The following is a 13,041-nucleotide window of genomic DNA, read 5'->3' as shown; positions in this document are numbered from 1 at the left end:
GCACTGCTTTAGCCCCCCCCCCGACCCGCCTCCGGAAACCTGTGGACTACAAGTCCCAGAAGGAGCCGGGTCCCCAGAGGTCGGACCGCGCGTGCGCCCCTAGCTACCCACCGGAAGAGGGAGCCTGGTGTGTTTATCTCGTTGGAGACCTAGGCGTCCGTTGGCACGCCACGGGTTCTAGGCTGCAGGCAGCGCGAGGACCCGCGACCCCACCCCGGCCCGGCCTGGCAGGTAGCCTGGGATGGGTTGAGAAGCAAGGAAGAATTGGGGGTGGGGGCTGGTGACGCCCATGTCTAAAGCTGGAGCCGTGGGGGAGGGGCCCGAGAGTAATGCAGTGGTGGTGGGAAGGGACCTGGGGGATGACGGGAAAGGAGTGTTAATGGGGAACGAAGCAATGGGGAGAATGGTAGGGAAACGGTTGAGTGAGACCTGGTGGCTGAAGCAAGCAATGATGGAAAGTGAAGGAAGGCCGGGTTGTGAGGAGGAAGAGGAAGCTGAACATCATAGAGGAGGGAGTGTGTGTGGTGATGGGGAGGTTCAGCAGGGGGAAGTAGATAGGGATGGGGTTATATTCAGGGAAGAATATCCCCGTGGGTGAAAAAGAACAGTGAATTTGTTTTTCTTCTTTTCGTGGCGGTATAAAAATGGGTTTCTTGGCTGGATCCTAGACTTGTAAGAGAAAGAGAAATGCAAAGCTTTCAGATTAAGAAGTGCCACAAAGGGGGGGGGGGTGAGGATTGCAAGAGACCACAGAGGGGGATGGATACTTCAAGGAGATAGAAGCGCTTGAAAATGTCATAGGGATAGAGGATTGGGGAGCCCCAGATAAGAGGAGCTCTTAGAACACAGGGGCTTGTTCTTCCTGAGTCTGAGTTGTCGTTATGGAAGAGAAGCTAAGATGTTTTGTCCATCTTTGCCGGAATTGCTTGTCTCTTATGCATGCACTTCTTGCTTTACCTGGCTGTATCTGAAGGGCGGGTACACGGTGTGGGGAAGATGGATTTCTGTTTTTAAGCCTTTCACCTTCTTAAGTGCCTACCCCACTGGAGCCCAGGTCCAACACACTTTGGAGGGCTGGAGTATTGAAGCGAGAGTAGCTTCTGGCTGGGGTTATTTCAAGTTGGCAGGGTGGCAATTTAAAACTCAGTGTTGGCTTGGGGGGAAGTTGTGTGAGTGAGACTGGCAAACCAGTCGATAGCCATGTCTCCTTCCAGCAAGGGGCCTCCTTTACTTTTGTGTGTGTGTGGAGGGGGGAAGGTGCACACGTGCGCGCCTAGTTTTCTGCCTGGTGCTTTTCTTTGCCAAGGCTTTTTGAACAGGGAGCAGATGATCTGCCCAAACCCAGCAGGTGTCTGCCAGCAGAGGCCTTGCAGTTGCAAAAGGGTTTGTCTGAAAGAGCCTTCAAATTATCACTGAGTTGGCAGTTTGTCTGTTAAGAGACCATGATCTCTCCTGCCTGGGTCTTCCTCTTTATCCTGTCTAAGGGCATTTTTCTTTTCCCTTTTCCTTTCCAGTACACACCTCACCCAGGGGCCCACATAGGGGAAGAACTGCTGGAAAAGGCTTATTCTGTACCACAGAGGGTTGGGGAAATGGCAGGAGGATGAAACCTCTTTCCCTGCTCCCAGACCCAGAATACACATACCTTCCTGGTTTAAGTTTCCAGTTCTGGCAGCATACCAGGCACAGCTGTCAGAGGAACTCTTCATGCCTGTTGGGCCCTGGGTGACCCCAGGGACAGCGGCTCAGCTTGACAAGAACTCTCTGTGAGGGGCTAATCAACTATGGTAACATGGGGTTCCCTGCCCTGGGTAGGGGCAGTGTTCTACTCTAACAGCTTTTTTACTTTAAAGCACCCATGCCAGCTTTCAATGGGTTGCTAGCGCTGTCCAGGATATTAATAGCTGTGTGTATTTTGATATCCCCACCTTTAAGAGCATAGAGATTCTTAGAGAGGTGGCAGAGAACAGAACCAGAGACAAGGGAGCATACCTGCTTGCAAAGAGGGCTTGGAGCTTGTTCCAAGGACAGGGTGGAGCCTCTATGAGTGGTGTGGGGGCGACCATGATCACTGGAGTCTGAGCTGGCAATCAGGTTGAGGCAGCCTCACTTTTTGATGTGGGAGAATACAGGCCCAAGGCTTGTTCCTTGACCTCACTAGCTCCCTGGGGGCAGGGCCAGCCACCAGAGCTGACTCGTGTCCCTGTGGAGAGGTGGTGTGGGAGCACCAGGGTCACACTTGGAGGTGAGGGCTGGTCTTGGGCAGTCTCAGAGCACTGGGCAGAAGCCTTGCTTAAAGAACCCGTGGCCCTGATTTGACATAGGTACCAGAGGTAACAGGCCGTGCCGGGGGGGCATGTTGCTGTGACTAGTGGCCCAGGGGATGTTACGGTGGACAGTGCATCTGGAGGGAGGGCCACGCAGGGTGAACCATGCTGCAGTGGCTGTCGGGCACCGGGTGTACTCCTTTGGAGGTTACTGTTCTGGTGAAGATTATGAGACGCTGCGACAGATAGACGTTCACATTTTCAATGCAGGTAAGCCAGTGCTGACACTGTCCCTGGGTGCCCACTTGCAGAGAGGGGAGTGGGTGGCTGGATGAATTTTGGTGGTGACTCCTGTAGTCCCAGGGGTTGGGCATGGATGTCTGGTTTGGGAAATGTCTGGTTTGGATACCTGGAGGGAGGTTCCCAGGGCTGAGCAGAGCTGTGCCCACAGTGTCCTTGCGTTGGACAAAGCTGCCCCCAGTGAGGCCAGCCGTTCGTGGGCAGGCTCCTGTGGTTCCCTACATGCGGTACGGACACTCAACCGTCCTCATCGATGACACAGTCTTCCTTTGGGGCGGGCGGAATGACACAGAAGGAGCCTGCAATGTGCTCTACGCATTTGACGTCAGTGAGTAGGGGTCTCAAAAGAGAAACTCTGTTCTACCAGATGGTGCCAAGGGGCTTGGGAAAGGTGTGGTTGAGCCAGGGGAATAGGGGTACGCAGAATTTAGGAGGGTGCTGACCTGGCTCATTCTTTCACTTCCTTTAGATACTCACAAATGGTCCACACCCCGAGTATCGGGAGCAATTCCTGGGGCCCGGGATGGACATTCTGCTTGTGTCCTTGGCAAGATTATGTACATTTTTGGGGGCTATGAGCAGCTGGTAAGCCTGGGGAAAAACCGGAGGTTTAGTATGGGAATGAGAAAGAGGAAGGCATATTAAACATAATGGAATGGGAGACTTTGCTGTTTGTAGATTTTAAGGGGAAGGCTGGAGGCTCAGTGTGACCTTGGTCCCCTCTTGTCTTCCTTTCTGTTCTCAGGCAGATTGCTTTTCCAATGACATTCACAAGCTGGATACGAGCACCATGACATGGACCCTTGTTTGTACAAAGGTCTGTCTTTCTTCCTCTAAGATCCCCACCCTTTACAGAAGAAATTATGGGAGCTCAGACTGAGAGCAGCTTTCCTCCAGCACCAGTGCTGACCTGCTGTGCCTCTCCATTCCTGACCAGGGCAACCCTGCGCGCTGGAGGGACTTCCACTCTGCCACCATGCTGGGCAGTCACATGTATGTCTTTGGGGGCCGTGCCGACCGCTTCGGGCCATTCCACTCCAACAACGAGATTTACTGCAATCGCATTCGTGTCTTTGACACCAGAACCGAAGCCTGGCTGGACTGTCCCCCCACGCCAGTGCTGCCTGAGGGGCGCCGGAGCCACTCAGCCTGTGAGTATCTGTTATTTCTGGGTGTAGTCTCTTGTCTTACCCCCCTTACTTTGTTTGGTGTGAGTTGTTTTGTTTTGTTTTGTTTTTTAACACTGGGAATTGAACCTAGGACCTCACACTTGGCAGGCAGGTGCTGTGCCACTGTGCCATATCCCTGGCCTTTTTTTTTTTTCTTTTTGAGACAGTTGTTAAATTGCTAGGCTGGAGTGGAATTTAGTCTTTCAGCCTGGCCTCCCAAGCTGGGATTACAGGTGCTTGTCACTATCTTCCATACTCTTGATTTCCTCTGTCCTTCCAGTTGGCTACAATGGGGAGCTGTACATCTTTGGTGGCTATAATGCAAGACTGAACCGGCATTTCCATGACCTCTGGAAGTTTAACCCTGGTAAAGAGCACAACTTTTAGGGGAACTTTTAGGAGCAACTGAAGTGGGAGGAAAAGAATATCCTGAGTAGAAGAGGACTGGGAAGCGGAGGTACCTGGACTGAGCAGGTACTGAATTTCTGTATAAACTTCTCTTTAGTGTCTTTTTCCTGGAAAAAGATTGAACCCAAGGGAAAGGGACCATGTCCCCGCCGGCGCCAGTGCTGCTGTATTGTTGGTGACAAGATCGTCCTATTTGGGGGTACCAGGTTAGGAGGAGAGAAGGGAGGGCCCAGGGAAGGACAGAGCCTGTCTACCAGGGAAGCAAGAGGTTTCTGAGCAAGAGTCTTGTGGGGGTTTCCCTCTTACTTTCAGTTCTTTTGATCCCTACAGCCCATCTCCTGAGGAAGGCCTGGGAGATGAATTTGACCTCATAGATCATTCTGATTTACACATTTTGGACTTCAGTAAGTAGTTACTTCTGAAAGTGCTTCTTGTCAGCAGGGTGCCTGTCTTTGGGTGGTGCTCTCCAGGACTGGACCTTTTCTTGGTTTTAACCAGCTTCCTCCTCCAACTCCTCCCTTTAAGGCCCTAGTCTGAAGACTCTGTGCAAACTGGCGGTGATTCAGTATAACCTGGACCAGTCCTGTTTGCCCCATGACATCAGGTACAGTGAGTGCTTGCAAAAGAGGAACTGGCTGGGGGGGTGGTGGTGAATGAGCAGCACAGGTGTGACCCGATTAGCTTGCGTTCAGTGTGGAGGATACAGGCATTTTTGTCCTGCTGGAGATGTGTTCTTATGAATAATGAGATGGAAGCAGCTATACCTACCACCATGTAATAAAATTGTCAGCTGGGTAAATACTATTAAATGAGGTGTTTTTTTTTTTTTTTTTTTTTTGTACCGGGGATCGAACTCACAACTATGCACTTGCAAGGCAGGTGCTTATGCCGCTGAGCTAAATCCCCAGGCCCCGTAAAATACTATTAAAAAGAAATAGTTTTTTATTTTTTGTATTAGGAATTAAACTCAATCTCATGTCTGCCAGGCAGGTGCTCTTCTACCAGGCTATATCCCTGGCCCAGAAATAGGGTTGTTTTTTTTCCCCCAGAAATAGTTTTTTGAATGAAGCTCAGAGAGGCATCACTTCCTGAGACCTGAGCTTATAGAGCTGTTTTTGTTAGTAAGAATGGCTAATTAAATCTTTTGTCCTAATTTCAAGGTAAAGTTTAGGAGCCTCTTTTCTTCCTTCTTTTTTTCTTTCTTGATTTCTTGAGATAGGGTCTCTCAGCTCTGTAGTCCAGGCTGGCCTCGAATTCACTGTATTCATCCTGCTTCAACCTCCTTGTCCACCATGCCACCTAAGCCTCTAGATCACTTTAGTTCTAGAAATAAGGGAGGCCCTGGCTCCTTGCCTCTGAATTCCATCTTTAGGCTCAGGTCAACCACCAAGGGTTAAGCCTGGTCATTCTGAGACACTTCTTCCTGCTAGTGTCACTTCACTTTAACTCTTACTTGCTGAGAGTCTGTGTGTTCCATGTTTGATGACAGGGAGGATACAGGTTGAACTGTTGGGTCCCAGGCTGGCCCAGGATTGACACACGTCCAAGTGCCTGACACCAAGTAGACTGCTTAGGTCTTGGCATAAGGAGGTACTTGGTCAATCTTTGTAGAATGGAAAGGACTGTGTAAAAGAGCAATTTAATTTCAATGTGGTGGGTTGGGTGAGGAGGCCCGGGAGGGAGGAGCTCTGAGTCAGGCCCTGTGTAAAAACATCAACAGGAAATGCACATGAGCTTGGAGGTGGAAGAGAGATGGCAAGATCTATGGTGGGTGAGGGTGATAGGGCTGGCAGGAAGAGGTGGCTGTGGGTAGTTGAGCTTTAGAAAGTTCTGTGTTCAAAGAATTTTGAGCTGGGGGTTGGCGCACCCTCGCTGTCCTTTCTGAAGATCCGTTGGTCCTCCAGGTGGGAGCTGAATGCCATGACCACCAACAGCAATATCAGTCGCCCGATCGTCTCCTCCCACGGGTAGGAGGAGTCTGCGGCCTCCCTCCTGCACCTGCTGTAGTCGTCAAAACCCCTGCCACCCCTCTCTCTCACCTGCCTGCCCCCTTTGGACCCGGACTCAGTTACTTCCACATGGAGTTGTTGGACTAGAGGTGTTTCCGTGCTGTGAATTAAGTGGGGAGCTGGCGGGAGCGAGGGCCAGGTCCCTCCCGTCGGGCCGAGGGCCCCTTCCCCTTGGTGCTCTGTTCCCATCCACCTCCCTCCAGCTGCTCCTGGGCCCTGTTCTGCCTCAGGCTGGCCAGTAAACCAGGCTCTGCTAGGAAGGGAGGCGAGTGGGGAGAAGGGAAAACCGTGCTGCGTCCAAGCCTCAGGAGCCTCCCTCTCCCCCTCCTCCACCGTGCCACCCTCCCTGCTTGAGCATTGCCTGGCAGCTGCGAGGAGCTGCAGCTGTTGGCGCGCGACCTCCTCTCCGGGACCTGGGGAGGCGGGGCCCAGCCCATTACCCCACCCCTTCCTGAGCGGCTGCTGCACCCTGAAGCTCAGCCAGCTCCGGTTTTATAAAAATGAAGTAAAACCTGCCCGCGTGTGGCGTGTTCTTGTGGAATAGCGTGGAGAGGGAGGAGTTTGTAGTGGGACCAGGGGACCAAGGGCGGGTGCCCCGAGGTACCGACTTCCCGGCAGGAGGAAAACTGGTTGAACCGATGAGTTTCTGCTCGCCGGGCCTTCTCGCCTTCGGGTGGGGCTGTGGACAGCTCGGCGAGTCGCCGTTCCAGTCCCGCCCTGGGCACGCCCGGAAGAGGGAGGGCGGGAGCCGCCGCGAGCGGAAGTGGCGTCGCTCCGTCGCACCGCGGAGGGGCCCATGGTGAAAGTCGGTCGGAGTGCCGGGCCTCTGGCTCGGCGTCCTCGCCGGAGCCCGGACGGCGGGGATGATGGCGACGGCGGGGGACGGGAGCTGGGGACCGCGGCTTGCCACCTGCCGAAGGGTAAGCCTCTGGGTCGGGGAACGGCACCGCTGTACCCGAGAACGGCGGACGCTGGGGTTGTGTGCCGCTCTGGGAAGAAGGGGTTGAGGGGCGCTTACTAAATATGCAAGGAGTGAGGGAAGGCTCAATAGGTTGGGATGCAGAAAATTGCTCAGGCGTTTACTGGGCATCTGTACGCAGGCACAATTCATCTGTAGGGACTAGTGAATAAAGCCCTCGGGCTTACCTCTCAGGCAGTTAAAGCCTGCCCTGGTGGTGCATGCCTGTTAGGCCAGCACCTGGGAAACTGAGAAGGGAGGGTCGTCACGACCTTAAAGGCCAGCCTGGGCTACATAGTGAGACCCCTGCCTGAAGGCGGGGTCGGGGGCATGGTTTAAAAAGGCATATGAGTGAATTAGTACGTACAAACGCTATAAAGCCCTGAACTGTACACTTTAAAAGGTGAATTTAATGGAATGTGGATTATGTAAGTTTTTTTTTTTTTTCAAAAAAGAAAACGGTTACCGAGAGAAAGCAGGGGAGGGATTGCAACTTTTAATACATATATATATGTGTTTAGTATTTTTTTTTTTTTTTTGTCTTTTTCATTTTTATCGGTACCGGGGATTCGAACTCACGACTGCCTGCTTGCAAGGCAGGTGCTTATGCCACTGAGCTAAATTCCCAGTCCCCTGTGTTTAGTATTTTTGAGACGGAGTCTGTGCAGTTCAGTCAAGGCCTTGAGCTCGCTTTGTAGCCAGGGTGATCTTGAACTTGAAACAGGCCTCCTTCCCCAGCCTCCCAAATGCTGGTATTAAAGGAGTGTGCCACCACCTCTGGCTAGAAATTGCAGTTTTAAACAAAGTAGAGATGGCCACACTGGGACAGTGACATTTCAGCAAAATGTTGAAGATTGTGTGCAAAGGACCTGAGGTGGGGACATACCTTCCTGCTCAGGAATAGCTGGAAGGCCAACCAGTCAGAGAGGAGTGAGAGCCCGATTCTTTGGAATTGAAATTAGAAATCATACAGCAGTCAGTCACTTGGAAGCCTTTACTCTGAGCAAGAAGGAAACTGTATAGAGCTTCGAATTAAGGTTTGCTATGATGCAAAGTTTGTGTGCAGGGTGAGAACAGATTTAATACTTCTCAGGCTGAGGGGTGAGGTTGGGAAACCTTCGTGGAGGTTGGGGTGTGGACAGAGGAGAGGAGTGTGGAGAGCATGAGCCAGAGCCTTGGCGACGCCAACTGAGCCAGCCACCAAGGGTCTGTGGGAAATCCCTGTGAATTCAGAGTAGAGGGTGCAGAAGAAGGTAGAAGGCTTAGTTGACCTCTGACACAACAGCTTTTCTGCTAGCCGAAGCTGCAGGTTACTGAAAGAGTTGGTGTGAGTGTAGAAGCAGTGCAGTCTGTGTTACTGTAACTTATAATAAAGATTAATCTATTAGGGGCAGTAGAGAGGACCAGGTGCCTAAGGGGTCGTGATAGGCTGTTGTCTTTCCTAAATGGAAGATAGTGAACTGAGTTGTGTGGCCTTCCTGTACCCATACTTTTTTTTTTTTTTTTTTTGTCTTCGTTTTTATCGGTACCAGGGATCGAACTCACGACTGCCTGCTTGCAAGGCAGACACTTATGCCGCTGAGCTAAATCCCCAGCCCCTATACCCATACTTTTGCAGGAATGGCCGAGATGTCATTCGAGGAGCTGTTGAAACTCCAGAACCAAGTGGGGACCAACACACACAAAGAGTTGGTAGCTAAAAACAAGAAGCCAGCTTCCAGAGCCTCTGCCCGGAATGCCTGTGTTGCAGATAAACACAGGTGAGAGCTAGGCCTGCCCAGGAGTTAGAGGTACCTAGCATCACTTGGGTAGCTGGTGGGAATCCTTTGACCACACTGGTTTCTCTTTCTTTTCATTTTTCTATAGGCCTTTGGAAATGTCAGCCAAGGTCCGAGTGCCATTTTTACGTCAGGTTGTCCCCATCAGTAAAAAGGTGAGGAAATGGTGGGAAGCACTTCCTCAGTGAAAGGAGACTGAGTAGTTCATCTTATACTCTCCCAATATTCCGAAGGTGGCCCGGGATCCCCGCTTTGACGATCTGTCGGGGGAGTATAATCCTGAGGTGTTCGACAAAACTTACCAGTTCCTGAATGACATCCGAGCCAGAGAGAAACAGGTGGGCTGCCTGACACTTTCCTGGGGGTCTTTGGGATCAGGGGTTACAGGTAGGCAGAGGGGAGTGAGAAGGTAACAATTACTGTGTAATTACTGTGGAATTTGTTTTTAGAAATTTCAATTCAACAGTTTTCTAGCTGTGTGACCATCACAAGTTATTTAATTGTTTTGCTTCAGTTTTCTGTTGGTTTTGTGAGGAAGTTTTGTTATCTGTAGATTTTTCTTTTCTAGGACAGTCTGTAGTCCAGGCTGGCCTTGAATTCGTGATCCTCCTGCCGCAGCCTCCTTAGTGCTGGTTTGTTTGTTTGTTTGTTTTTGGTACTGGGAATTGAATTTAAGACCTTATTCTTGCCAGGCAGGCAATTATGCCACTGAGCTAAATTCCTGGCCCCTGGAACTAATCTTTTATTTTGCTTGCTTGCTTATTTATTTATTTATTTATTTATGTCTTTTTGAAACAGGGTCTATCTATGCAGTTCAGGTTGGCCTTGAGTTCACTTTGGTTGATGTTTTTTTTTTTTTTTTTTTTTGGTGGTGGTACTGGGGATCGAACTTACGACCTTGCACTTGCCAAGCAGGCGCTTATGCCACTGAGCTAAATCCCTGGCCACTTGAGTTCACTTTGGAGCCCAGGCTGGTCTCAGACTCACAATGATCCTCTTGCCTCAGCCTCCTGAATGTTGGGATTACAGGTGTGAGCCACCGTGCCTGGCTCAGGATTAATCTGTTAAAATTGACAATAGTAATTGTTCATGTCAGAGTTTAGTGTGGCATTTCAGTGCCTAGATTTGTGAATGGTTTTGTTTGCAAATAATTTGGTTCACAAACAGAAGCATTTGTTAAACTTTTTTGTTTGCAAACTGCATTGGGTGACAAATATGACTGAGGCCATCTTTTCCAAAATTGTAGAACAAATTAAGTTTGTGAAGTGAGGTATCTCAGTACATGTATTTGGTGTGTAATATTCAGATCAGGATAATTGGCATATCTGTTACTTCTGGCATGCATGTTTTTTACCTTGGAAAAATTGAAAATCCTCTTATCAGCTATTTTGAAATATTCCATTGTGGATTTTTTGAAGGTAATAAAATAATAAAACAGAACAAAACACAAAACAGTGAAAATAATACAGAATTTCAAAAACAAGACAGAAGGAAATTCCCCATAGTTGCTGGTTGCTATCATCCCAGCATGTGTTCCTCCAAATCAGCCAGTTGCCCTATGGTGAGGAGGACCCTGTTGTTTCCCAGCCCACACACTAGCTAGTTCATGAGAAAGATAGGCTAATGAAATACTCTATTGTTGCCAGGTATGGAAGTACACACCTGTCATTCTAGCACTTAGGAGGCTGAGGCAGGAGGATTGCTGCAAGTTTGAGACCAGGCTAGCTTGTGTAGTGAGCTTAAGGCCAACCTGGACTACATGTAGCAAGACCCTTTTGTCAAAATATGAACAATATTACGTTGTCCACAACTCAGATGTCATCTTCCCTGTCTAGCTTTGCCCAGCAATCCCCCTCTTCCCACCCCTTCCTCCCACTCTTTTCGGGCTCTGGTGACCACATGATGTTCTCCACTTCTCTCAGGCTTCTGAGGATGGTGATTGAATTTAGAGCCTCACATATGCTAGGCAAGAGGGTATGGTGTTGGCCCCTGTTCACTCTTTCCTTAAGATCAGCTTCATTTCCCACATAATAAGTGAGAGCATGTAATATTTGTCTGCCTGATTTATTTCACTTAACATAATCTTCTCTTTTTTTTTCTCTTGAGGTACCCTGTCTCACTGTAGGGCAGAGTAACCTTAGTGGCACAGCACCAGTCTGGCAAGTGCAAGGTCCTGAGTTCAATTCCCAGTACAAAAAAAAAAAAAAATCCCTTCATATATGTGGCCCAAGCTCATAGCGGTCCTCCTACTTCAGCTTCCCTAATGCTGGGATTATAGGTGTACACTACCACACCCAGCTCTGCTTGCTTACTTGTTTTCTATTTTTGAGATGGTCTTACTGTGTAGTCCAGGCTGGTTTTGAACTTGTGATTCTCCTGCCTCAGCCTCCTGAGTCCTGGGATTATGGATGTGTACTGCTGTGCCTGGCTGGTTTCCTAATCATAAGAGCGATGCAATGAGCTGGGGTGTAGCTCAGCAGTAGAGTGTATGTTTAGTGTGTACAGGGCCCTCATTCTATCTGCAGTACCACACATACAGGGATAATGAAATTGCTGTCCCATAGTCTCGTCACGTTTGTTTTCGTGATCTCTTGAATAACAGAGTCTCTGCTGACAGACACAGAGCACTAACTGTCCTGCTCCTTGTGTAACGTGCAGCTTGTGAAGAAGCAGCTGAAGAAGCACCAGTCAGAGGAGGAGCGCGAGAAACTGCAGCAGCTTCTCCAGCGGCTGGTAAATGGGTGACGTGGCTGTGAGAAAGTGGAAGGAGGGTGCTGAGGCCCTCCCACCTGATCATCCATCCCATCTGTGCTTCCAGGAGCAGCAGGAAGCAGCCCAGCAGGAGAGGAAGCGGCAGCAGGACCTCCGCCTGGCCCTGAAGCAGGAGCAGCGAGCTAGGGCCCAGCAGGGCCATCGGCCATACTTCTTCAAGAAATGTGAGTGGGGTGCAGCTCTGCCAGGCTGGTTACAGGGACAGTGTGAAGGCCAGGTCGGGGAATGGTTTGGGGTTAGTGAGCTCTCCTAAGGGGGCATGAAGAGTTAGGTGTGTGCTTATCTCTAAGTCCAGTACTAGGGAGCCTGGGGCAGGAGGATTGCTAAGTCCAAAGCCAGCCTGGACTATATAATGAGTTCAAAGTCAGCCTAAACTATATCACAAGACCCTGTCTCAAAAAAAGAGAAAGAATAAAAACCAGAAGGAAGGAAGGAGACTAGATCCTATGGTGACTCGTAGGAATAGTAGGGAAGAACTTGGCAACCAATCTTGCCGGTTGATGCCCTCACAGAGACTGGTGAGCTCTAAGCTGCCCATACCCTAGCAGGGAACAGAAGAGGTGGTGTCCCTTCTCATCAGCCTCTTTTCTCCCTGCCATCCAGCTGAGCAGCGCCAGTTGGCCCTAGCGGAGAAATTTAAGGAGCTGAAACGCAGCAAGAAGCTAGAGAGTTTCTTGAGTCGCAAAAGGCGTCGCAATGCAGGCAAGGACAGGAGACATCTGCCTTTGAGCAAAGAGTAAAAGGAGCCGTCACGTCCGCCACTTCCCAGGAGATGTGCATCTGCAAGACTGACGTGGGGCTGGCCTTTCCTGTTCAAGGGAGAGGCTCCCAGCTGCCCTGAACTAGGTTGGCTCAGAGACAGGGGTGTCTTGGATGGCCCTCGGACTGGAGAGAAAATGTCACTCAGTCGCTGCCATGCCATACTACCTCTGTGTGGACTATCATTGTGTCTTTGTGTCCTCCTTCCGTCCCTGCCTTAACCCAGTAGTTCTGATACAGAAGCAGGGAGCCCATGGGATCTGTTCATATAGGAGCTACATCATAAAAGTTGTTAATTAATCATCTCCATAGTATTCTGCTGTTTTTGTGGGACACCTCGAACTGCTGTTGTAGTGGGCTGTGTATGGATTAGGCAACCAAGCCCAAGTCAAATGAAAGGGTGCTGTGCTGGGCATGGTGGTGCCTGCTTGTAACTCCAGCACTCAGCAGGCTAAGACAGGAGGATTGCAAGTTCAAGGCCAGCCTGGTCAACTTAGCAAGAGCCTGTCTCAAAATAATAAAAAGAGCTTAAATGTGAGTGTAATTGATGAAAAAATAATAATAAAAAGAGCAAGGTAGGGTGGTCCATGCCTATAATTGCAGCCCTCTGGGAGGCTGGGG

The 13,041-nt window shown here is 50.1% G+C and overlaps 2 protein-coding genes across 6 annotated transcripts; both read left to right on the top strand.

Moving 5' to 3' along the window:
- Nucleotides 1–51: 51 nt before the first annotated feature.
- Klhdc3 (kelch domain containing 3) lies at nt 52–6,668 on the top strand. 4 transcript variants are annotated; one of them, XM_063238842.1, is made up of 12 exons: nt 52–231; nt 1,515–1,766; nt 2,325–2,537; nt 2,719–2,895; nt 3,037–3,152; nt 3,313–3,384; nt 3,505–3,718; nt 4,017–4,103; nt 4,242–4,350; nt 4,475–4,548; nt 4,670–4,748; nt 6,049–6,668. In XM_063238842.1, exons 3-12 carry the CDS (start codon nt 2,384–2,386, stop codon nt 6,113–6,115), a joined length of 1,149 nt encoding a protein of 382 aa, XP_063094912.1. In that variant the 5' UTR covers nt 52–231; nt 1,515–1,766; nt 2,325–2,383; the 3' UTR covers nt 6,116–6,668. The 4 variants fall into 4 exon arrangements, with proteins under 4 accessions (XP_063094912.1, XP_063094911.1, XP_003473899.1 ...); XM_063238841.1 differs by having other exon boundaries at nt 1,515–1,787; XM_003473851.5 differs by lacking the exon at nt 1,515–1,766 and having other exon boundaries at nt 57–231.
- A 70-nt stretch (nt 6,669–6,738) lies between these two features.
- Nucleotides 6,739–12,725, top strand: Rrp36 (ribosomal RNA processing 36). Of its 2 annotated transcripts, XM_003473646.5 has the most exons (7): nt 6,760–7,073; nt 8,730–8,871; nt 8,978–9,044; nt 9,123–9,227; nt 11,548–11,622; nt 11,708–11,825; nt 12,265–12,725. In XM_003473646.5, exons 1-7 carry the CDS (start codon nt 6,950–6,952, stop codon nt 12,399–12,401), a joined length of 768 nt encoding a protein of 255 aa, XP_003473694.1. In that variant the 5' UTR covers nt 6,760–6,949; the 3' UTR covers nt 12,402–12,725. The 2 variants fall into 2 exon arrangements, with proteins under 2 accessions (XP_063094913.1, XP_003473694.1); XM_063238843.1 differs by lacking the exon at nt 11,548–11,622 and having other exon boundaries at nt 6,739–7,073.
- The last annotated feature ends 316 nt before the right edge of the window (nt 12,726–13,041 follow it).

The sequence above is a fragment of the Cavia porcellus genome, unplaced genomic scaffold, assembly GCF_034190915.1.
Source record: "Cavia porcellus strain 051 isolate PalLab524CR breed Dunkin Hartley unplaced genomic scaffold, mCavPor4.1 scaffold_28, whole genome shotgun sequence".
In the NCBI taxonomy this organism is placed as follows: domain Eukaryota; kingdom Metazoa; phylum Chordata; class Mammalia; order Rodentia; family Caviidae; genus Cavia; species Cavia porcellus.
Note: the sequence above shows the minus strand (reverse complement) of the source record. Positions and strands in the feature narration are given on the sequence as shown.

Coding starts and splice junctions, on each gene's coding strand:
- Rrp36 (XM_003473646.5), top strand. CDS start 6,950: ATGGTGAAAGTCGGTCGGAGTGCCGGGCCTCTGGCTCGGCGTCCTCGC. Junction 7,074..8,729: donor GGCTTGCCACCTGCCGAAGG/GTAAGCCTCTGG, acceptor ATACTTTTGCAG/GAATGGCCGAGATGTCATTC. Junction 11,623..11,707: donor AGCAGCTTCTCCAGCGGCTG/GTAAATGGGTGA, acceptor CTGTGCTTCCAG/GAGCAGCAGGAAGCAGCCCA.
- Klhdc3 (XM_063238842.1), top strand. CDS start 2,384: ATGTTACGGTGGACAGTGCATCTGGAGGGAGGGCCACGCAGGGTGAAC. Junction 2,538..2,718: donor CGTTCACATTTTCAATGCAG/GTAAGCCAGTGC, acceptor CTGTGCCCACAG/TGTCCTTGCGTTGGACAAAG. Junction 3,385..3,504: donor GGACCCTTGTTTGTACAAAG/GTCTGTCTTTCT, acceptor ATTCCTGACCAG/GGCAACCCTGCGCGCTGGAG.